Genomic DNA, 20,865 nt, shown 5'->3' with positions numbered 1-20,865 from the left:
TTCCCATTAGCTTTTGTCTCTCCTTGTGTATATAACCTGGTCTGTCTTAGTATGTGTCATGGAGTCGTTGTTTATTCATGTCCGTCAGTTCGTGCCCTTGCTTTGTCTTCTTGTTTAATTTATGTTTTGGATGGATGTTTCCTATTGACCCCTGCCTGGACTGTTTATGCTTTTTGGATTACCCCTTAATAAAAGACTTACTCGCAATTGGTTCTATCTCCGTGCCTCATTGGATCCCGGCCGTGAGAGTTATAGGCTTGTTACTTTAATAGCCCGGTGTTACTGATGTTCCTGGGGATTTAGCAAAGGTAATTCATGTTTATTAATTTATAACTCTTAAATGAGTAGGTAATGAAAAGAGAGGCTAAAATTGGCAGGTGAGTTGACTTTGCTGGTCCCCATTCGAGTTACTGTATGCTTGTTCATGTTATAAGCTTGTTACTTACTATAACCCGGTGTTCCTGATGTTCCTGGGGACTTGGCTAAGGTTATTCATGTTTAATATAACTCGAATCTAATGAAAACCGTTATTGTAGGCAGGTAAGTTTCCCTAGCTGGTCCCCTGCAGGTAAAATGTATTCTTATTCATTTGGACTGTTTATATATATATATATATAACAAGATTATGTCCTAAACAAATGATTAAACAGTGAACAAGCTATGATAAGTAAGTATTTAATATGACATTTTACTTATGCAGGTGGTACTGAAAGATTCGATTCCCGTCATCCCATGCTGCCCCACCACAACCATCTGTGCCTCTTCAGAATTACCACCTACAGCCATCTAGTTGCATGTTTGTCTGCACTGAACCACAACAGCTTCACCTTAGGAGTCTGGAGGTCACCTGGGACATGGCACACCAATATGAACGTGCTACTAGAGACCAAAGTTTGTGTACTGAATGGAATCAGCTAAGGAGACATAGACTGACTGCCTCACAATTCAGAGAGATCTGCCAGGTTAAAGAGAAGACAGAAGAAGGTCTAGCTAACCGGATACTGCAAGGGACCTGTCAGACAACGGCTATGAAGAGGGGGCTCGAATTAGAGGCAGATGCTATTTGTGATTTTTGTCGAATAAAAAGGGTCAACCACTTCCCCTGTAGTTTGGTCATTCACCCTGATGCTCCTTGGCTGGGGGCATCTCCAGACGGGATAATCTTTGACCCTTCAGAGCCATGTCCGTTTGGGCTGATTGAGATGAAATGCCCGAATGTTAAAAGCTACGTTGACTGCCCATATCTGAAAATGGAGTCAGGCAAATTAGAGCTAAAAAAAACATGCTTACTACTGGCAAATACAGGGGCAGATGCTAATTACGGGAATGGATTGGTGTGATTTTGTAGTTTCAGCCGAGGAAGACATGCTCATCCAAATAGTTTACAGAGACAGTGATGTTTTGGATACAATCAAAGAAAAAGTAGACAGGTTTTATTTCTCTGTCTACATACAGAAATGTCTAATGCTTCAGAAGTAGGTGTTAATAGTGTTTCCAGTTAAGTTTTGTATGTTCTTCTGTGTAACCATTAAATGTGAAAATTAAACATAATTTTTATGATTAAGCACAATAAATGTATTTTGACACTGCACCCCAAGAAAAAGACCAGTCATTTATTACCATTGTACTCAAGAGAAGGTAGACGTCTCTGGCACTACAACTGCCTCTTTAACAACTGTAAAGTGCAAATTATTACATGACCGATGCCTGTGATTTTTAGGTGTTTTTTTATTGTTGCACCTTCCAGTTCTCACAATTTATAAAAATGTTTACAAATTATATCAGAGACAATTTACAAAGTGATAATGTTATTTTTATGAATATTGTATATTGAACACAAAAATAGTTAATATCGATCTCTTTGGGAGAAGATATGGCTACAGTTACAGTATCTCATTTCATAATCTCCATTTCTTGACCAGAGGTCCATTCTGGTAGTTTGAGAGGAGACAAGCGACTGTGAAGATTTGGTTTATGCTCCCTGCAATGGAGAGAGGGTTAGTGGTATCAAACAGTTTATTCTCTTTTACTCTTCTGATTAACCTTTCAATGTGCACCCTCAAACGGGCAATGGACTGTGTCTTCAGAACATCCGCCTCTGACATTTGGGCCCTCTTAGAAAGGAAGGCAGGACGATGAACAGGCCCAGGTACAAGGTCATCCACCAAGAATCCTTTGTCCACCATTATGGCCATGTCAGGTGTTAAGAGTGATGTAATCCCTGACAGACGAAACACCTCCCTGTCGCTCATGTAACTCTCAAAGAGTGCTGACACAAAAGTGCGTGGGATTTCCCCTTTTCTGGTCAATGTATCCCTGCCTCTGCTTTATAATTTTTTATCCCCGATGGGGATAAATTTACCCCCCCCTCAAAGTGATCAGTGCTACTACACAAGTTTTGTGATCCGTCTTGCCACTAATCACGGATCCGTGGTTTTGATTAAAGTCAATTTTATTTTAAAATAAGCTACTTTGGCTGGCTCTGCCCGCAGTCTCTCTGTATTCACCACTCTGCAGGCTTGCTCAATGTCCCGCCCACGGCGCTATCTGATTGGTTACACCTTACGAGTAATAGCCTATCAACACTTGCGAAACGGTTGAAGCCGGTCTGCTGGGCAGTGTTGCCTGGACACAGCGACCCCATTGGAACTCAATTGAGACAAGTAAAGCCCATTTTTAGCTTTACCATTTTTTTTTTTTTCCAAAAAAAGCGACTAGCGACAAATCTAGCGACTTCTTGGACAATCATTAGACTCTCTGGTGCTGCCGCACGAACGCGGTCTCTCTTTCCCAGCGTGAGCCTCTCTCTCTGCATCTGCTGTTTCAGCTAGCACAGAGAAAAGCAGCACTTTCAGTAAAAAAAAAGATACTCTGTTCCTTCTATTTTACAAGCAAGTTAGCCGACATCAGTCACAGCACAACCACTGACTTTATCGTATGTGTATTTGATTTCATTAGTGCAGATTAATGTTTGAGAGCTGGTTATGTAGTCTTCATGGACCGCGTTTCAGTCATTATAATATTCATTCTGTTGTCTGACAACAGAAACATTAAAATATAGTAATAAAAACAGTTTTATTGAGAATTAAATTAAATGGCTGAATTAAATGCAGTATGTGAGAATAGGGAGGCAATATAATACGACACACTTACGTCATAAATATGCTAATTAGCGCTTGACGTCACAAATTAAATGTTTCAAAACAAACCCCCCTCTGTTTTTTTCACAAATCGCACCCTGGTTGAATGGACGGTTAATTATAACAGCAGATTCAGTGACATAAGAGCTGGTCTGCGTCTCACTGCACATGTCTGCGGCACGTTACGGCTCCAAGGGAACCAAAGCTGATCGCAGTCACTCTAGTCAGTATAGTCTGTGTTTGTGTTTAATTCCGGCCAGCCACAGCATGGTTTTGAAGCAACTGTCCGTGCTGCTTGGCTAAAAATAGTAATTTGTGAGTTGTCACAGTGTGTAGGACAAGACAAAACCTTGTCAGAGCCGTAAGGGATAACAGTAACATAATACGCTGATCATGGGCTGCTTGTAAAAAACATTTATTTGTAAAACAAAGTATCTTCTTTGGCCATATTAGCCTACTCAGTAGCATTAACACAGGCTTTACTCCTTTCAAACTTTATCTGGAATGTCACCGTTTCTGTTACTGCAACTGATCAGGCAAACACACACACACACACAATATCATCTGCCTGATGAAAAAACATGTTTTTTTTTATTTAGTTAATATTTGCATCAATTATGATTATTTTATCCACCGATGACCCACCTGCAAATAATCAGAATGCATTTACAAACGTGATTCCAAAAAAGTTGGGACACTATACAAATTGTATACAGACAAAGGGCTTGAATAAAGCGCATTTGGTTTTTGATAAAAATAATAGAAGATATATCGCTGAATGAAATTTACCATAAACAACCCTGAGTGCTTATTATGTGATCCTCTTCACTGTTTTGACATGCTGTTAGCTTAAAATGGTGCCATGTGGTGCGACTTTTTAATATCAGTTATGTAAGTATTTAAGGATAAAAGACTCAGTTTGCTTTTAAAATTTTCCTCGAGTCGAGTCAAGTCTGTATAAATGCGACTCGAGTCCGAGTTACTATCTTGAGTGCCCATCTCTGGCTCGAAGCATCAGAATCGGCATTGGCATCAGCCAATCCCCATGACAAGAAATCTGTACTCAGTATCAGGTGCAAAAATCCAGACTGGAGCATCCCCACTATAAATGGCTGGGCTCTAATGGGTTGAGAGTTTTATTTTAGAGTGTCAAAGATGGTATAGGCAATTACAATTATTAAAATGGCTTTCAAGTAATTATCTCCAAATAAAATCTTTCTAATTTCCTTCCATCCTTAACACCCCTGTCTTATGTCTCTTCTCCATCTCTATTGGTGTGTCTGCTATTTTATTCTTTAAAAAGTGTGACACTCTGCCCAAGGAAGAGCATTCTCACTTTCTTCTGCACTGATATGCATTTTAGCTCATCAGTCAAACACAAAGCAATCAGTCGCACTCTTTTCCATCGCAAATAATTTTATTCTTTTCATCACAAAAGCACTCAGGGAAAGCTAATGCATTTTTAAAGTAGAAAATGGTTTGAATTGTTTTAGTGAAATAGTCTCTTTGTCACACAGTTGGGAAGGTTAGAACATTCCCAGAGGAAAAGCAGCATATTTACAAACCTGAAGCTGTATTCAATGCAGATCACATTCAGATAAGTTTGTGATATTATTTTTCATAAAAAAAATAAAATTAAATTAAGCACAAAGGCACACATGCAAATTTTGTGTCTGGGATGTTCAAGGATCCAACAATGGGCATAAAATTACGATTTTTTTTAGTTTAAAATCAGAATTAATGTGCTAGAAAACTGTGCTCAATTCTTACATGTTAATTGATTTCACAGGAGCCGTCAGTGATACCCTTGCCGATTCGCTGTCATCTGTTGGTGGGACATTACCTCACTTCCTGCAAGAGCCTGAGGATGCTTACATAATCAAAAACAATCCTATCAAGCTTCGCTGCCGTGCCACTCCTGCCCTGCAGATCTTCTTCAAATGTAATGGGGAATGGGTCCATCAGAACCAACATACCTCAAATGAGTACATAGACCATAACACTGGTAAGACACATATGATCTTGCTGCTGCCGTCCACCTAATCATTTCTTTTAAAGAAAGATTTTATGTATGTCCATATAAGCCTATTGGTTCAACTGTAGTTTAAATACACTTAAATCTCTTATCTGTTAGCTCCTTAATGGATCTTTTTCCTCTGTCTCATCTAGATTTTTTGTTCTAAAAAAGCCAGGAATATATATGATAAAAGGACATTTAATTGGTTATTTGGTATGTTTTTTCAAATGTATTCACTCTTATGTAGTCTTAGAATTTTATTCCATAAATTCCTTCAGAATTTATCTTCACACTACAGCTGGTTATTTCCCAGTTAGTCTGCATTACAGGTGAGATTTAGATGCTCGATGTGATATTCTCATGAATAAATAAAGTTCATGGTTGGGGTGATTTGTCAATGCAATATTATATTGACGTCTGTCATGATACAGTAACATTGAGGCTCTTTATGGTTACTATGGCTGTTGTGTTTAGAACTGTGATATGTTGTGGTCCTTTTTACACACTTGTTTCTTATTCAGCTTCACTGGGATTCAGTGCTTTGTACAGTTAGGATTTTGGTAGAATATAAATAATTAAGTGTACACTAATCAGTGCTAAAATATGCTAAAAATCATATTTTCTCTAAAAATATGAACAAAATGAATAAAAATATAAGTAAAATATAACTAAAAATATCTACTTTTGAAGTCAGATGTTGTATTGTTTTAAGTTCTTTAACATTCATTTCATGTTTCCTTGGCCACTTGCCAGCTGCAATAATGTCCAACACAATTTAGGCTGAATTACAGGAACTGTCAGAGGTACACTCAACAGTGCAATGATTAGAGGATTTCAACTTCAAAAAATAAAAACCTAATCCACAAGCTTCTCTGAAGCACACTATTATTAGTCCACAAAGACATTTCCCTCACAAGAAAGCTACGTGCCAGGAATAGCCCGTTAATTGCTTCTGTAAGTTCATTATTGTGTGATTGCTGTGCTGTGAAATTATTGAGGGCTTGATAATGAGAAAATGAAAAATCACAACAAATTATTTTCCCGTCTACATATGGGAAAAGTCAGATAAGTTTAGGCAAACTTGCTTGTCACTATGTCACATTCTGTAGATGTAATGCCAAACAATGTGATTTGCTATGTCACAAAAATTTGCTTTAACAGCGAATTTATTTAAATACATATTCTGATATGGATGTATTCAGTCAGTGCTGGATTGTTATAGCTAAATAATGAACATCTCAAGATGTCTCAATTTCTGCTTTTACATTGATAATATGCTCAGAAATCGGCCTGGCAAGCTGCACCTTGCAGCTTTCCTGTGTTTTTTGTCCACAATAAAGAATGAGCTGACTTTTTGTTTTGGTGGTGATTTCATCTGGTGATCTGCCCAGTCGATTTATAACAGATTTTCTGCTTGCTGATCTCAGTTTCATCTCGATACTGTACATACATGCTCAAGACATTGCAACATGTTTTCTTGCCCCTTTTTTCTGTACCCTTGAGCATTTGCATCTCACACATCCTTGCACACAGTTTCATCATACTATTTCCCACAAAGGACGTCATCATTACAAATCAAGTCAGGTTCAGTGGTCCTAAATGAAGAACCTCAACCGTTGCATTTTATATGTGAAATAGCTTCCAATAGGCTCTGAATGTCATACTCATTCCACTAAAAGTTTTGTTTCTTTATCTAGCTTGCGATCTGTTGTACAGTAGATTTACAGCAGATTTTAGGACAGGTTGCTCACCATTCCGTGCTCCCCTTTTGCTCTGTCCAGCTACAATATGGAAAGCAGTAATTTCCTCCCTTGAGAATATACTTCCCCCATTACCAGGTTCACTGCCTGCAGTGTTGCCAAGGCGATGAAATGTATCAGTCTGGGCCCAAGTGGATTTGCAATTAGAACAGCCAGAGGAAGTCTCCATTCGGCCAATCACATTGCCAGCATCAGTGCTAAACTCATAACCAGTGATAACAACATCCTTTATAGCACCCCACCATGCCACCATAATGGATGACAAAAATGAGGATTGGATTAGATGGACGCTAATCAGAGCCAAAAATCTACAAGGAATTGGATTTTATTGATTAGAGCATGGGTCTTCAGTGTCATCGCAAGCGGAAGATAAGATCTCTTATTTACCAGGCATACAGATAAGCAGAACCTCGGATTCAGGAGGAACAGTGTGGTTTTCGTCCAGGCCGTGGAACACTGGACCAGCTCTATACCCTCTACAGGGTGCTGGAGGGTTCATGGGAGTTTGCCCAACCAGTCCACATGTGCTTTGTGGATTTGGAGAAGGCATTCGACTGTGTCCCTCGCGGCGGCCTGTGGAGGGTGCTCCGGGAGTATGGGGTCCGGGGCCCTTTGCTAAGGGCTATCCAGTCCCTGTATGACCGGAGCAGGAGCTTGGTTCGTATTGCCAGCCGTAAGTCAGACTTGTTCCCGGTGCGTGTTGGACTCCGGCAGGGCTGCCCTTTGTCGCCGGTTCTGTTCATGATTTTTATGGACAGAATTTCTAGGCGCAGCCAGGGGCCGGAGGGGGTCAGGTTTGGTGACAACACAATTTCGTCTCTGCTCTTTGCGGATGATGTTGTCGTGTTGGCCTCATCAAGCCAGGACCTTCAGCATGCACTGGGACGGTTTGCAGCCGAGTGTGAAGCGGTTGGGATGAGAATCAGCACCTCCAAATCCGAGGCCATGGTCCTCAGTCGGAAAAGGGTGGCTTGCCCACTTCAGGTTGGTGGAGAGTTCCTGCCTCAAGTGGAGGAGTTTAAATATCTTGGGGTCTTGTTCACGAGTGAGGGAAGGATGGAACGGGAGATTGACAGACGGATCAGTGCAGCTTCTGCAGTAATGCGGTCGATGTACCGGTCTGTCGTGGTGAAGAAAGAGCTGAGCCGCAAGGCGAAGCTCTCGATTTACCGGTCAATCTACGTTCCTACTCTCACCTATGGTCATGAGCTTTGGGTCATGACCGAAAGGACAAGATCCCGGATACAGGCGGCCGAAATGTGCTTTCTCCGCAGGGTGGCTGGGCGATCCCTTAGAGATAGGGTGAGAAGCTCAGTCACCCGGGAGGAGCTCAGAGTAGAGCCGCTGCTCCTCCACATCGAGAGGGGTCAGCTGAGGTGGCTCGGGCATCTGTTCCGGATGCCTCCTGGACGCCTTCCCGGGAAGGTGTTCCGGGCGCGTCCCACTGGGAGGAGACCCCGGGGGAGACCTAGGACACGCTGGAGAGACTATGTCTCCCGGCTGGCCTGGGAACGCCTCGGTGTCCCCCCAGAAGAGCTGGAGGAAGTGTCTAGGGAGAGGGAAGTCTGGGGTTCTCTGCTTAGACTGCTGCCCCCGCGACCCGGCCCTGGATAAGCGGTAGAAGATAGATGGATGGACAGATAAGCAGCAACACATTGTCCTTGAGTTTAGAACAGGTGAAGATCAAGACGTACCAGTCCAAACCTGTTGGACAGAAGCCAATTCATGTCATTTCTTGCTTTATTTTTATTTTTTGGATTTTGTTTGCTATTGTGGCAACAAATTAAGATCATGTAGTCAGTTTTGTTTTTCATTCTGGCTTGTGTTGTGAACAGAAAATAGTAAACAGAAGGGCAGTAGAAGGGTCTGTCACATTTATAGCTGATAAATATAGCTGATTTCTTCTTCATAAATAAACAACTGGGTGACAAACTTAAATCTTTAATTAATTTAAAGTTTTCCCATGGTACATCAACTGATATTTCTCTAAAAATCTTCTCGGATTGGTCCAGGCACCAATATGGATAAGATGGAAAATGTATGTAATGTCAGAACGTTTTTTAATTTTTATTAATTTACTCGTGTCATAAATGAAACTGTTTTATTGCAGATAAAGTTCCTATTACAGCACAATTATACTGTTGCTTTCATTCCATAAGTGCAAACGCTTTTGCTGTCAAACAGTTTCCAGAGTCTATTTTCAGAATTGAAAGAACTGACAATTAATGTGCCCACGGTAGCCTTTATAGTGAGCCACTCTCAAAAAATTGACAATTTAATGAGAACCATCCTGAAAAATGTCCTCCATTATTGTCAGTTTTATAGAGCATATGTAATATGTTGCATTATTGACACACTGTTTTCCTAATGAATGTTGTTCAGTTGCTTTGACGCAGTGTATTTTGTTTAAAGCGCTATATAAATAAAGGTGACTTGACTTACCGTATTTTTCGGACTATAAGTCGCACCTGAGTATAAGTCGCATCAGTCCAAAAATACGTCATGACGAGGAAAAAAACATATATAAGTGGCACTGGACTGTAATTCGCATTTGTTTAGAACCAAGAACCAAGAGAAAACATTACCATCTACAGCCGCGAGAGGGTGCTATATGTTTTCAGTGTAGACTACAGGAGCACTGAGCAGCATCTCTGGCAGCATAGAGCGCCCTCTGGCGGCTGTAGATGGTAATGTTTTCTCTTAGTTCATTTCTCTCAGTTCATGTCAAATTAATTTTGATAAATAAGTCGCACCTGACTATAAGTCGCAGGACCAGCCAAACTATGATAAAAAGTGCGACTTATAGTCCGGAAAATACGGTAAGCATTTAGGCCCATCCATATCATTATAATAATCATTATTACATGGCTTTATTCAAAACTTAACTCTAATTGCAGTCAGATAGTTTTTGAATAATGACTGTGTAATTGTCTGTAGTTCCAAGCAACTGATTTCCTGTATGTATTTGTTTTTTGTATCACTCAATCTTTGTCTTTTCAAATCATTATTTCTTGTCCATTTTTGTGTTTAAATATTATGAAGCTATTTGATTAAATGGGATAATATGCAATCAGCTAGATATTATCACAAAATAACCCCTTTATTTCTATAGTGCTTTATGCACTACAGATTTTTGATCAAATAGATGCAGCCTTTGTAAGCGTATGTAAGAGACTTTCAAAAACATTTTAAAAGCCCTACCCCAAAATTTCTCTTTATTTTTTTCGGCACACAAAATGGAAATTTTTATGAGCCAAGTTGTTAATTATTGTTAAAATAATAATGTGAAGCTGTAATGGGGCTGACAAAACGAGAGGCATGCAGATCCATGAGCAAGTTTTATATATATATATATATATATATATGAGCCATTACCTTGGGAGGTTCTGCAGCATCAGCCGCAACCTCTGGAAACATCATAGTAGGTGCCACTGTTTCACGAGTCCCTGTCATGGTGTATGCAGCCCAAACACTCCATAAAGCAACAGACAGGGGAATAAGTTCAAGAACAGGAGGGCTAAAATGAATGGGTTCTGGGATATCAGATGCACGTTCTGCCACCAGCAGTGGATCCTTCATGCTGGATGCCAGTCTGGGAGACTGAAGAACTGACCTCGAAGATCTGGGTGCAGCTGACAGGAAGGGACAGGACCCCGGATGAACAGACGAGACGTGATAGGGCTCGGGATAGGGCTGGGACAATGCGTCGAGGTCATCGATGACGTCGACAAATACGTCGACGCAAAATATGCGCATCAATTCGTCGACCTGTTTTTATTTCTCTAAAAAACGTTTGCAAAACGTTTACCTTATGTGCGCTGAATATACGCGATGGCTGGATCAACATTCTGTCCAACGTTATATAACCAATCCAGGGGTTTTTCTGCATTGATCTTTTTTTTGGCAGCTGTCAAAGCCTTATTTGATCGGTGAGTGATGTGGAGTAGAATGACTGTGCTGCGCCTGACAGGGCGCGTACGAGAGAGAGCCCCGGCTGTGCGCGCGCACTCACAGTCTTCAAACAACACGATCGCTTCTTGCTCTCTCTCTCCCTCGTGCATATTAATCAAAATCATTAAACACGATAGAAAAAGGGCGAAACACCCAAGTTTCACGCGCGCTCGCGCACTCACAGTCTTCAAACTACACGAGCACTGTCTTGCTCGCTCTCTCTCTCTCTCTCTCTCTCTCTCTTTCTCTCTCTCTCGTGCATATTAACCAAAATCATTAGACACGATAGAAAAAGGGCGGAACGCAAATGTTTCACGTGGAGCATTCGGAGATTTTATTTTTCTACATGACAGGCTGCTGGCTCCCACTGTTCATTTTTATGTTTTATTTTTTGGAAAAGCACTCTCTGTATTAGCTTAAAGCCCTAAAGTTTACATTGGTTACTTTATTCTTTCAATTGCTCTAAACAAGTATTTTGGGTGAACTTTTTTATTGAATGCAAGACATCAAGTTGTTGTTATTTTCATCTGAAAGAAGAACTTTTTTTCAGTAAGCTAGGCCCTATATGTTCAGTAAGCTTGTTTCAGTAAGCTATGTGTTTTCAAGGCTTCAAGGTTTTATTGAATGCTATCTCTGTACAAGTGCAAAGTAATGCATTCTTAGTCAGTCTTTTATTTTGTAATTTTAAGAGCAATAAACATATATTTCAATGTTAAGGAATTCATGTTTTTTTCATTCAGATATGTAAATCAACATGTATAAATTGTTAGTAGTCAATTAAGAGCAATACACATATATTGCAATGTTAAGGAATTCATGTTTTTTCCATTCAGATATGTAAATCAACATGTATAAATTGTTAGTAGTCAATTAATGGGGAGATAATCGAAATCGAATCGGTCTGAAAAATTAATCGTTAGATTAATCGATGAATCGAAAAAATATTCGCTAGATTAATCGTTTAAAAAATAATCGTTTATCCCAGCCCTAGCTCGGGACAATCAGCTGCACTGTGACGTGTCAATCAGCTGCACTGTTACATGACTCGGGACGATCAGCTGTGCTGCGACGTGACTCGGATGAGCAGCTGCGCTGTGACGTGATTCAGAAAGATCAGCTGTGACTTGACTTGACTCATGAAGGTCAGCCGTGACTTGACTTGACCTGTGAAGGTCAGCCGTGACTTGACTTGACTCAGGAATGGAAGTTGTAATATGAGGAGGCGCTGTTGTGTCTGCCATTTTGTGACCGTGCTCTAGTACATCCGGCATTTCTGTCAGACACAGTGTCGCGTTCTTCCTCCGTGACACCCACTGTAAACAAAGAGCCAACAGTCAACAAAGCATAATCCATAAACTGAGCGAGAGATGAGCGGGGACCTTCACAGATTAATTGTGACTTTAAAGGTTTATTTACTCCATCACAGAAAAAGTCTATCAGTACACAGTCTGGCAAATCAGAATAACACGCAATATCCAGAGACTCTTGAATATAGTCTTCAAACGGGGGTATGCCCTGCTTTAAGGCTAATAATAGTTTTGCAGTGTCCATACCTGGCAAATGTCCACATGTTAAGCTGCTGGATCCTTGTTTGGCCATGTATTCTGTAACTGGGCTGACGAGACGAGAGGCGTGCTGATCCATGTGCAAGCTTTATTAAAAAACAAGGTCAAAAACACAGGCAGGGTGGAACAACAGCAAACAGGTTTGGCACAGGCAAGACAAAGAATATTCCTAGGGCTAGCATGGGTCTTCGATTGGCGAACAGTATCCAGAGGGCTTGACTAAAGGGTAAGCCTATATAAACAGGAAGAAGGTCAGGGAACAGACAACAAGGCAACACAAAAAGACTGGACAGAGACTGAACTGGAACAGAGAAACAAGGAATGGCTCAGTAAAACAGCTAACACTTGGGTAGTGATAAATGCAGAACAATACACAGCAGTTTGAAAGGGATCTGAGTGAGTGTTATAGTGAATATGTGATTTGTTCCAGCTGTGTACAATGAGTGCTGTGTGCAATTAGTGCAATGGATGATGGGATATGAAGTGGTGGTGATCGGATGTAAGTTCATTGACCAGATTCATGACAGAAGCTAAGTGATTATGCCACCTTCTATTTCTGTTTGTGGGCAAACATGGTGTCATTGAGGTTGCTTGAGAATTTGCTGTGAATTCCATTATTACCAAAATTCCATGAATGGATGGATGGATTTATCAATGCAATGTAATATTTTTGTGCATTAGTGTCATAATCGGTGACAGAAACATGTTTAATACATCAGCTAATGATATGCTCTCTTATGGTTTTTGCCTCAGCAAATCAGTTGCTGACGTACTGAATGCCTTAATAATCCAACCCTTAAAGTGATGAATGTGGTTTATGAGACTAGTTACTGAGCTTCCCTGGTGCTTCAATAATTTGCTCGGTTGAATTATAGCTCAGCAGGAGTTGAAAAGGACCTCATTTATGCTGGTCTTGCAGTGACTGGTAAAACAGCAAGATGCATGCTTTTCTTCTGACATGAGCATTAATACTGCTTTGGAAACAATATATAAATACTTGTAGAATTTTTCCTTTTATTCTTCAGTGTTGACTTGGGAAGATATCTGAAATTTTCAAAGGTGTTTGACGAACCCCATTCTGGAGCACTACCTCAGATTTGATTTGTTCCAAGCTCTGCAATATCAACCCATGAGGACAGTTATAGAGCATAACCATCTTATGAAAAATCATCCTCCGCTTAGTCATTTATCACAGCTTTGCCAAAGAAACGACTGCTGCACTGTTTGCTGTGCTTCTATTATTGTCCATTACTGATAAATGACAAGCTGAAACTTCTATGCAGCAGCACACAAATAAGGCCCACAGACTATTCCATTTAGGATTATAACCTGTGGATTGTGGTTAAAAAAATAAAAAATACAAAAAAACAAGTGTAGGTGGAGAAATAATCATATTGAATGTGACCAGAAACTATATGAGAATTTTGCTTCCTGTCTATAGATTAGAGGCAAATAGAAAGAGCCAGATCAAGGCAAGTTCCAAACACTATAGAGGGCGCAGATGCTGCCTAGACCCAATAATGGACTCTTTGTGTCCCCGTCATACCTGAAGTGAAGGCCTTGAGTCCTGGCGACCAGGCAGCAGTGACAAACTAACAATGATAAGATCTTTCCTCTGGCACTGTGTCTGCATGCTTTTCTTTTCTTTGCCTTGTGGTGTTTATGATTCAAAAGAAAGCTATTTAATTTCTGCTTTAAATAGTTAATCCAAAAATGAAAATAACTAAAAATGTACTCACCCTCAGGCCATCCAAGATGTAGGTGAGTTAGTTTTTTTTATTTAAACAGATTTGGAGAAATGTAGGATTACATCATTTGCTCACCAATCGATCCTCTGCAGTGAATGGGTATTGTCAGAATGAGAGTTCAAACAGCTGATGAAAACATCAAGGTATTTTGAGTTTAAACATCACTAAAAATAACCAAAATAAGAGTTCATAATAATGCCAGTATAATAGTAATGCCACCATTATAAAGTTCATTCCCTGTTGTCTTCTTACTTCAAATCCAAATTATCTCATCACATTCAAATCTGTTCCAATGAATAAACAACCTCATCTACATCCTGGATGAAATGAGGTTGAGTAAATGATGTGCAAATTTTCATTTTTGGGCTGATTTATACTTCTGTGTCGGACCTACATAGGCTATGCGTAGTTTTTCATTTATACTTCTGTGTCGCCATATTAAACATGCAGACCGCTAGTTTGCAGTGTCCACAGGCATGTTGCTGGTGTAACCCACAGTATCAAGGCAAAAGCCGAAGAAGAAGCAGCTTTTCGGAGAAGCAGTCGTGATGTCAGCAAATAAATATTTGAGAACAGATAATTTATTTACAACTACAAAAAAGGAGATGATAGTGGAACTGGAGAAGATGGCACTCTTACAATCTCCACAAGGACATGGACCATGGGAATAGAGACATTGTCGCAGATGTAGGACCTTGGTGAACAGTCACACCAATAAATGCAGTATCGGCTACTTCTGCCAAAGGAATTATAAGAGCCTATTTCATCCCATCTGCGATCTGAACTGAGTTAATGATTAGCTGAAGAGGAACAATACTTAGATTGTCTGGACCCGTTTCCCCGGCAGACTTCTGCCTTCCCAAGAGGGTTTTAATCACCTCAAATTTTTCCATATACAGTACGCCTAAATGGATGCTATATGTGTATTTGCTCCCGAGACCTCCCTAGGGAAAGATGGGACCGCCATTCAGCTGCCGGGTCTCCGGCTCGGCTCCTCAGCGAAAACCTGGTATGCATTGCACCTGTTGCATTCTTATACTCAGGCTGTGATCAGCGGCAGCTGGATGCAACAATTGCATGCCAATGTGCATTGTTTCGTTTAGTTTACACTTGAAGTAGATTGGTCTATCGAAGTGATATCCCATTTTCGTCAGTCACCGATGTGGCGTCTCCATTCTCTCCTTCAGGGAACGAGGGTTATCATACGTAACCGAGACATTTCTTTTACTCAATTTGCTTGTTATATTGTTCTCTTTCTGACTTGTTCAGATTTGAGGCATTTTTCCGCATTAAAAAAAGTTTAATTGTAAAGTTTGAAGTATTTTATTTAGTACTACGAGTGCTGTTAAGCACCAATCCTGTTACTTTGTCGCTTCTGTTATTTATACTAATTTATTCTCTCCTCTGTCTCAGAGTGATTGCAGTGATTGCACACAGCAAAGCTTCAGGGCATTTGTAGCTCATGTAGCTCAGTCCAGCTTTCTGTCACAGAAGAGGAGCCAACTGACCACTGCAAGTAAAGTTGGAGCACAACGGGACGTTTTTTTTGTTTGTTTTTACTTTTTTCTTTTGAAAATTAGTAAGTTTGGAAAATGTTATGTGAAATCACAAGTTTAAATTAGATTTGCTAAACCTGTCCTTTTCATGTTTCAGACTGTTTGTTAGATTATTTAATAGCATGGACAAAGCTAGTTAGTGCTTCCTTTTTGTGAGTTAATTGTGTTTTAAGAGTTTTGATTTTTGGCGAAGACAACTTTAAGACCAAGTAAAAGACTCTGCCAACAAGGGGTAATCCTATCTAAGAGCTGCTTATCGATTCCTACCTTTTAACAAATCACTTAGGACTAAACAGTGTGTCATTAACATTCGTGAGCAAAGCGGTTACATTTTTAATTGCTGCCAAACCTTAAAACGGTGACCTAATGGACATGTTACTCTAACTAGCTGTGTTTTATAATTTCTGACCTCGCTTAAGACTGAGAAGACAGTTCAAAGATCTGTAATTGTTCATCAGGAAAGAGTAGTAAGTAAATGAGTTCAAACCTTGAATGCAATAGGGTTATTTCAGAAACTGGCATGAATATGTTGTGCATATTTATGTCTTTCAGTTCATTTTTTTTTTGAATACTTGAAGTCTTCCCTTCATCGCTTTAATAGCACTTTGTGGTGTGGCTGTTATGATAATTATTTATTTGGAGTTATGCTGGAGGGAGCTGCCACACAGACATTGCAGACCGGGTGGGGAGTACATGAGCGTGTGATGGAGGATGACATTAATGTGCTATTAAGTTTCTACCCCTTGAGCTAAGTGTCACATTTGCCTCTGTGAGCTCAAGAACACACACATGCACACAGTGAGATGAGTCATTCGGAGGAGGTCACACCAATGTTATGTAAGTTAGTTGAGAAATGACCTGTTACCCACAGAGAAGAACGCAACCTTTGGAATCCCATCCAGTAAATGTCCACATTAGTAATGCAAGTGGTCATTTAACAGATGCTTTTGTTCAAAGTAACTCTTATTATGTGGAAAATCCCCCTGAAGCAAGCTAGGGTTAAATACTCTGTTCAAGGGCACAATTGGGTTGTAGCTCCTTGTTTGAATATCTGCTGATAGTAAGAAAAATTGGTTAAATGAATGTGTGTATATAAAAATAAATACATATATTTATTTGTTTTTTGTTTGTTTCTAATGATTTAATTTATTTGTATTAATTATTTTGTCATTTAATTTAATTATATGTGCATTGTCATTCATTTATATATCAATTTGTTTATATTTTTATTTATATTTCAATTCATTTATTTCAGATGGAGTTACCAGTGGCAGTTTTAGACAAACCCTTTTTTAAACAACAATTGTGCAATTTAATTTCCTAAGATGTTCAGATATTTTCTTTACAGAACTTACATTAAAAAATCTGTGTGGCTCAAAAATCTAAGGTTTTCTTTAGCATGTATCAGCATTGTACTTCTGTATATGACAAATAATTCTATAAAAGTTTTAATTTTCCTTTAGGTCTGTTAATTCATATGAAATTAATCTCATGCTTAATTTAAGTATAGCATGCCACACTGATGTCACAATTGAAATTATTTTGAGATTCAGTCATTCAGGAAAAGGATAATGAGGTAAATATCGTGTTTACTTTCAGTCCTGCTGGTTGTTTAGGTGCTAAGATGCCATTATTTTAAGTACTTTAATTGAATTTACTGTTCTGTCCAAATTTTCACCAAAGTGGAAACAGAAAAAATTTGACTTGGAATACAATAAATACTGTATGACTGCAGCAGCTCCACTTGCTGGTTCTCCATTGGTTGTCACTCTCCATGGTGCTGAAATAATCTCTCTCCGCTACAGCAGGTGAGACAAAAGCTACAAATCAATTGCTGGAAGCCTTTGCAATAATCACATGGAATGAAACATTACACCGTTCTCGCTGTGCCATGTTCTGTTCTAAGTCAGTTCAAACACTTAAATACTACTAAAGTCATTCCCTGTGGCTGTCATGGAATGTAAGCAGCTTTCTTTGAGTCTAGCTAGTCAAGCATTATCCGATGTAAAGCGTATTAAAAATGACTTGCAAATGTTGCAAATGTCTATTGTGAAATTAAAACTGTGATTCTTCTTGAGTGCTGCTTTTCATATTCTGTGCTGTCAGAACTATATGTCACTGATCTAAATGTCTTATTAGGATCTCAGATGCATTTATTTTAGTATTGCAAACTTAAGCTCTTATTGATGTAGCACACCTATTGTCTTGCTGTCACTCATACAACCATACACAGATCTTATAAGACTTTTCATCTAACAGTACGTTGTACACAGAGCACTAGAAGCACATACTTAACTAATAATAAATAAAGCTTTGAGGAGACCAAAATCTGAAATATAAATAAATAAATAAAATTAGATTACTGACATAGTTAAGCCTTGTCCTGACCATCTTGGTCATTGACAAAAGGCAAATGAGATTCTGAAGTGTAGAACTCACACTCTTCCACTAGGGGTGACTTGCAATTCAACTCTTGGGGGTCCTGGAGAACCCCCAACACTGCACATTTTAAATGTCTCCCTAATCATAAACCAATTGATTCAACTCATGAGCTCATTAATGAAGACTCCGAGACCACATGTGAGTCAGATAAGAGTCATCAAAAGCGTGCACTCAAAAAAATAACTCATTGGACAAACTCAATTTAATTGAGGGCAGGATTTCCATCCAATAAATATGTGTAGACCCAACTCATAAAAAACTAATTCATGTAATGAAATGTAATCAAGTTGGTCCAACTCAATATTGACCAACTTAAGTGAGTTGGTCCAACTCAATTTTGACCAACTTAAGTGAGTTGGTCCAACTCAATTTTGACCAAGTAGTTAAGATGAAATGGATACATTTATAAAATTAGTTTTATGCTTTTTAAACTTAAAACATTTCATTGAAAAAAAAATTGAAATTAGGAAATCCTTCTTTTGCACCCCATAAAGGCAAGAGACAAATCTTGATTGAGATTTTTATTTAGATGTGTTAATGTGAAAAGTACTTAGAAAAATGCAAATACACATTTTAAAGCCTTTTTTCCAGCCTTTGTAGCACATTAACAGTTTATGGAATTATAAAGTCAAAAACACCCTCATGTTGTTCCAAACCAATAAGACCTCTGTTTATCTTTGGAACACAGTTTAAGATATTTTAGATTTAGTCCGAGAGCTTTCTGTCCCCCCATTGAAGCTGTTTGTACGGTATACTGTCCATGTCCAGAAAGGTAATAAAAACATCATCAAAGTAGTCCATGTGACATCAGAGGGTCAGTTAGAATTTGTTGAAGCATCGAAAATACATACAACGCGCTCACAACAGACCCGGAAGAGAAGACAATGCTGAATAAAGTCGTAGTTTTTGCTATTTTTGGACCAAAATGTATTTTCGATGCTTCAAAAAATTCTAACTGACCCTCTGATGTCACATGGACTACTTTGATGATGTTTTTCTTACCTTTCTGGACATGGACAGTAGACCGTACACACAGTTTCAATGGAGGGACTGAGAGCTCTCGGACTAAATCTAAAATATCTTAAACTGTGTTCCAAAGATAAACAGAGGTCTTATTGGTTTGGAACAACATGAGGGTGACATAATTTTAATATCTGGGTGAACTTTAAAAGGGATAAATTAAAAATTTTTCATCATTTACTCATCCTCAGGTTGTTCCAAACATGTACAAATGTCTTTATTCTGTTGAACACAAAGGAAGATATATGTTAAAGAATATGGGAAACTGAAAAGTTCTGGGCCACCACTGACTTCCATAGTAGGAAGAAAAAAACAACAACTATGGAAATCAATGGTGGCCCAGAACAGTTCAGTTTCCCATATTCTTTAACACATCTTCCTTTTGTGTTCAACAGAATAAAGACATTTATACAGGTTTGGAACAACCCCAGGATCTGTAAATGATGACAATATTCATTTTTGGGTGAACTATCCCTAAAAAGACATAAATGACTAATTAGAAATACACAAAAAGTGTGTAAGAAAAAGCATGTAAGAATGTATAAAAAGGAAATGTACTTTTTTGTGTGTGTGCGCCTGCATGTATTTTCAAATTATTCACATTATTGCACATCTCATGCAAACAGCTTGATTTTGAGTTGCAGGATCTTTGCATTCAAGTCCGTCAAAGTTCATTAGGTTTTCTGGATAAACCTGGAAGGTGTACTTGAGGTTTTGAGGAAAACTAAGATCAAAAGCATACATGAGACCGATTGATGAATGCCAGGATCACGCAGTCTAGGTTGCTCAAAACCTTAATGCCCTCGATCACAACTCCGATGTCTTCTGTACAATCTCCTCTTTGGATCTTGTAAATCTCCATGACTGTGTTTGGGATTTAATTTTCTGCATCCTCAGTGGCCTGGACAAAACACAAAACACTTTGGTTAAGTGAATTTGACCCTTTATATTTTAAAAGTAATCAGCAAATTGCATTGCTACTTTTCAGTCTGAAACTCAACATCTTCCTTAACTTCTTGGACTGTTTGATTTGGCAAACACAACATTCATTGAATATCAATAATAAGCTTTTCAATAGTGACGAAAGTGATGTGACACACAGCCAAGTATGGTGACCCATACTTGGAATTCGTGCTCTGCTTTTAACCCATCCAAAGTGCACACACACAGCAGTGAACATAATTGTGACGAGTGGGGCGGGGCCGAGAGACGTGGGAACAGGAGCGAGGCCGGTGGAGTGATTGGGAAATGAGCGACACCTGCTCGACCCGCCAGTCTCGAGTCCCACGGAGGAGATGGAGGGATATAAAACCGGAGCGACGACAGTGACAGACGAGAGAGGACCAGGCCTGGACTTTATTTTGTGTTTGCTTTTTATTTGTGCGCAACAGTCATCCGCGAGGGGCTGTTGCGCTGTTTTGTGTTTATTTTGAGTATTAAAGTTTCAGTTGATTGTCCGCCAGTTCCCGCCTCCTCCTTCCCGATGATTATGAAGGTTGTATCGTTACAGTGGTGCCGAAGCCCGGGAGGAGGAGGGACGCTCTGCTGAAGATCCCTCGCCGCTGTGGTGAATCCGTGGTGCCCTCGAGCAGGCGAGGAGGTGTGCCGCCATGGACGCTCGAGGCGGTGGGCTGGAGTGAGTTGCCGGGGACAGGCGAGCTCGCTG

The 20,865-nt window shown here is 39.5% G+C and overlaps 1 protein-coding gene across 2 annotated transcripts in view; it reads left to right on the top strand.

The window, feature by feature from the left end:
* Positions 1-20,865, top strand: part of LOC132139748 (netrin receptor UNC5D-like) — a 209,187-nt gene that overhangs the window by 129,117 nt on the left and 59,205 nt on the right. For both annotated transcript variants that reach the window (XM_059548344.1, XM_059548343.1), the window contains exon 2: positions 4,930-5,145. In XM_059548344.1, the coding sequence (XP_059404327.1) occupies positions 4,930-5,145 (216 nt within the window). The remainder of the gene's footprint in view (positions 1-4,929; positions 5,146-20,865) is intronic.

This window comes from Carassius carassius, chromosome 4, assembly GCF_963082965.1.
Source record: "Carassius carassius chromosome 4, fCarCar2.1, whole genome shotgun sequence".
Classification (NCBI taxonomy): Eukaryota; Metazoa; Chordata; class Actinopteri; order Cypriniformes; family Cyprinidae; genus Carassius; species Carassius carassius.
This window is presented reverse-complemented; position numbering and strand designations above follow the sequence as displayed.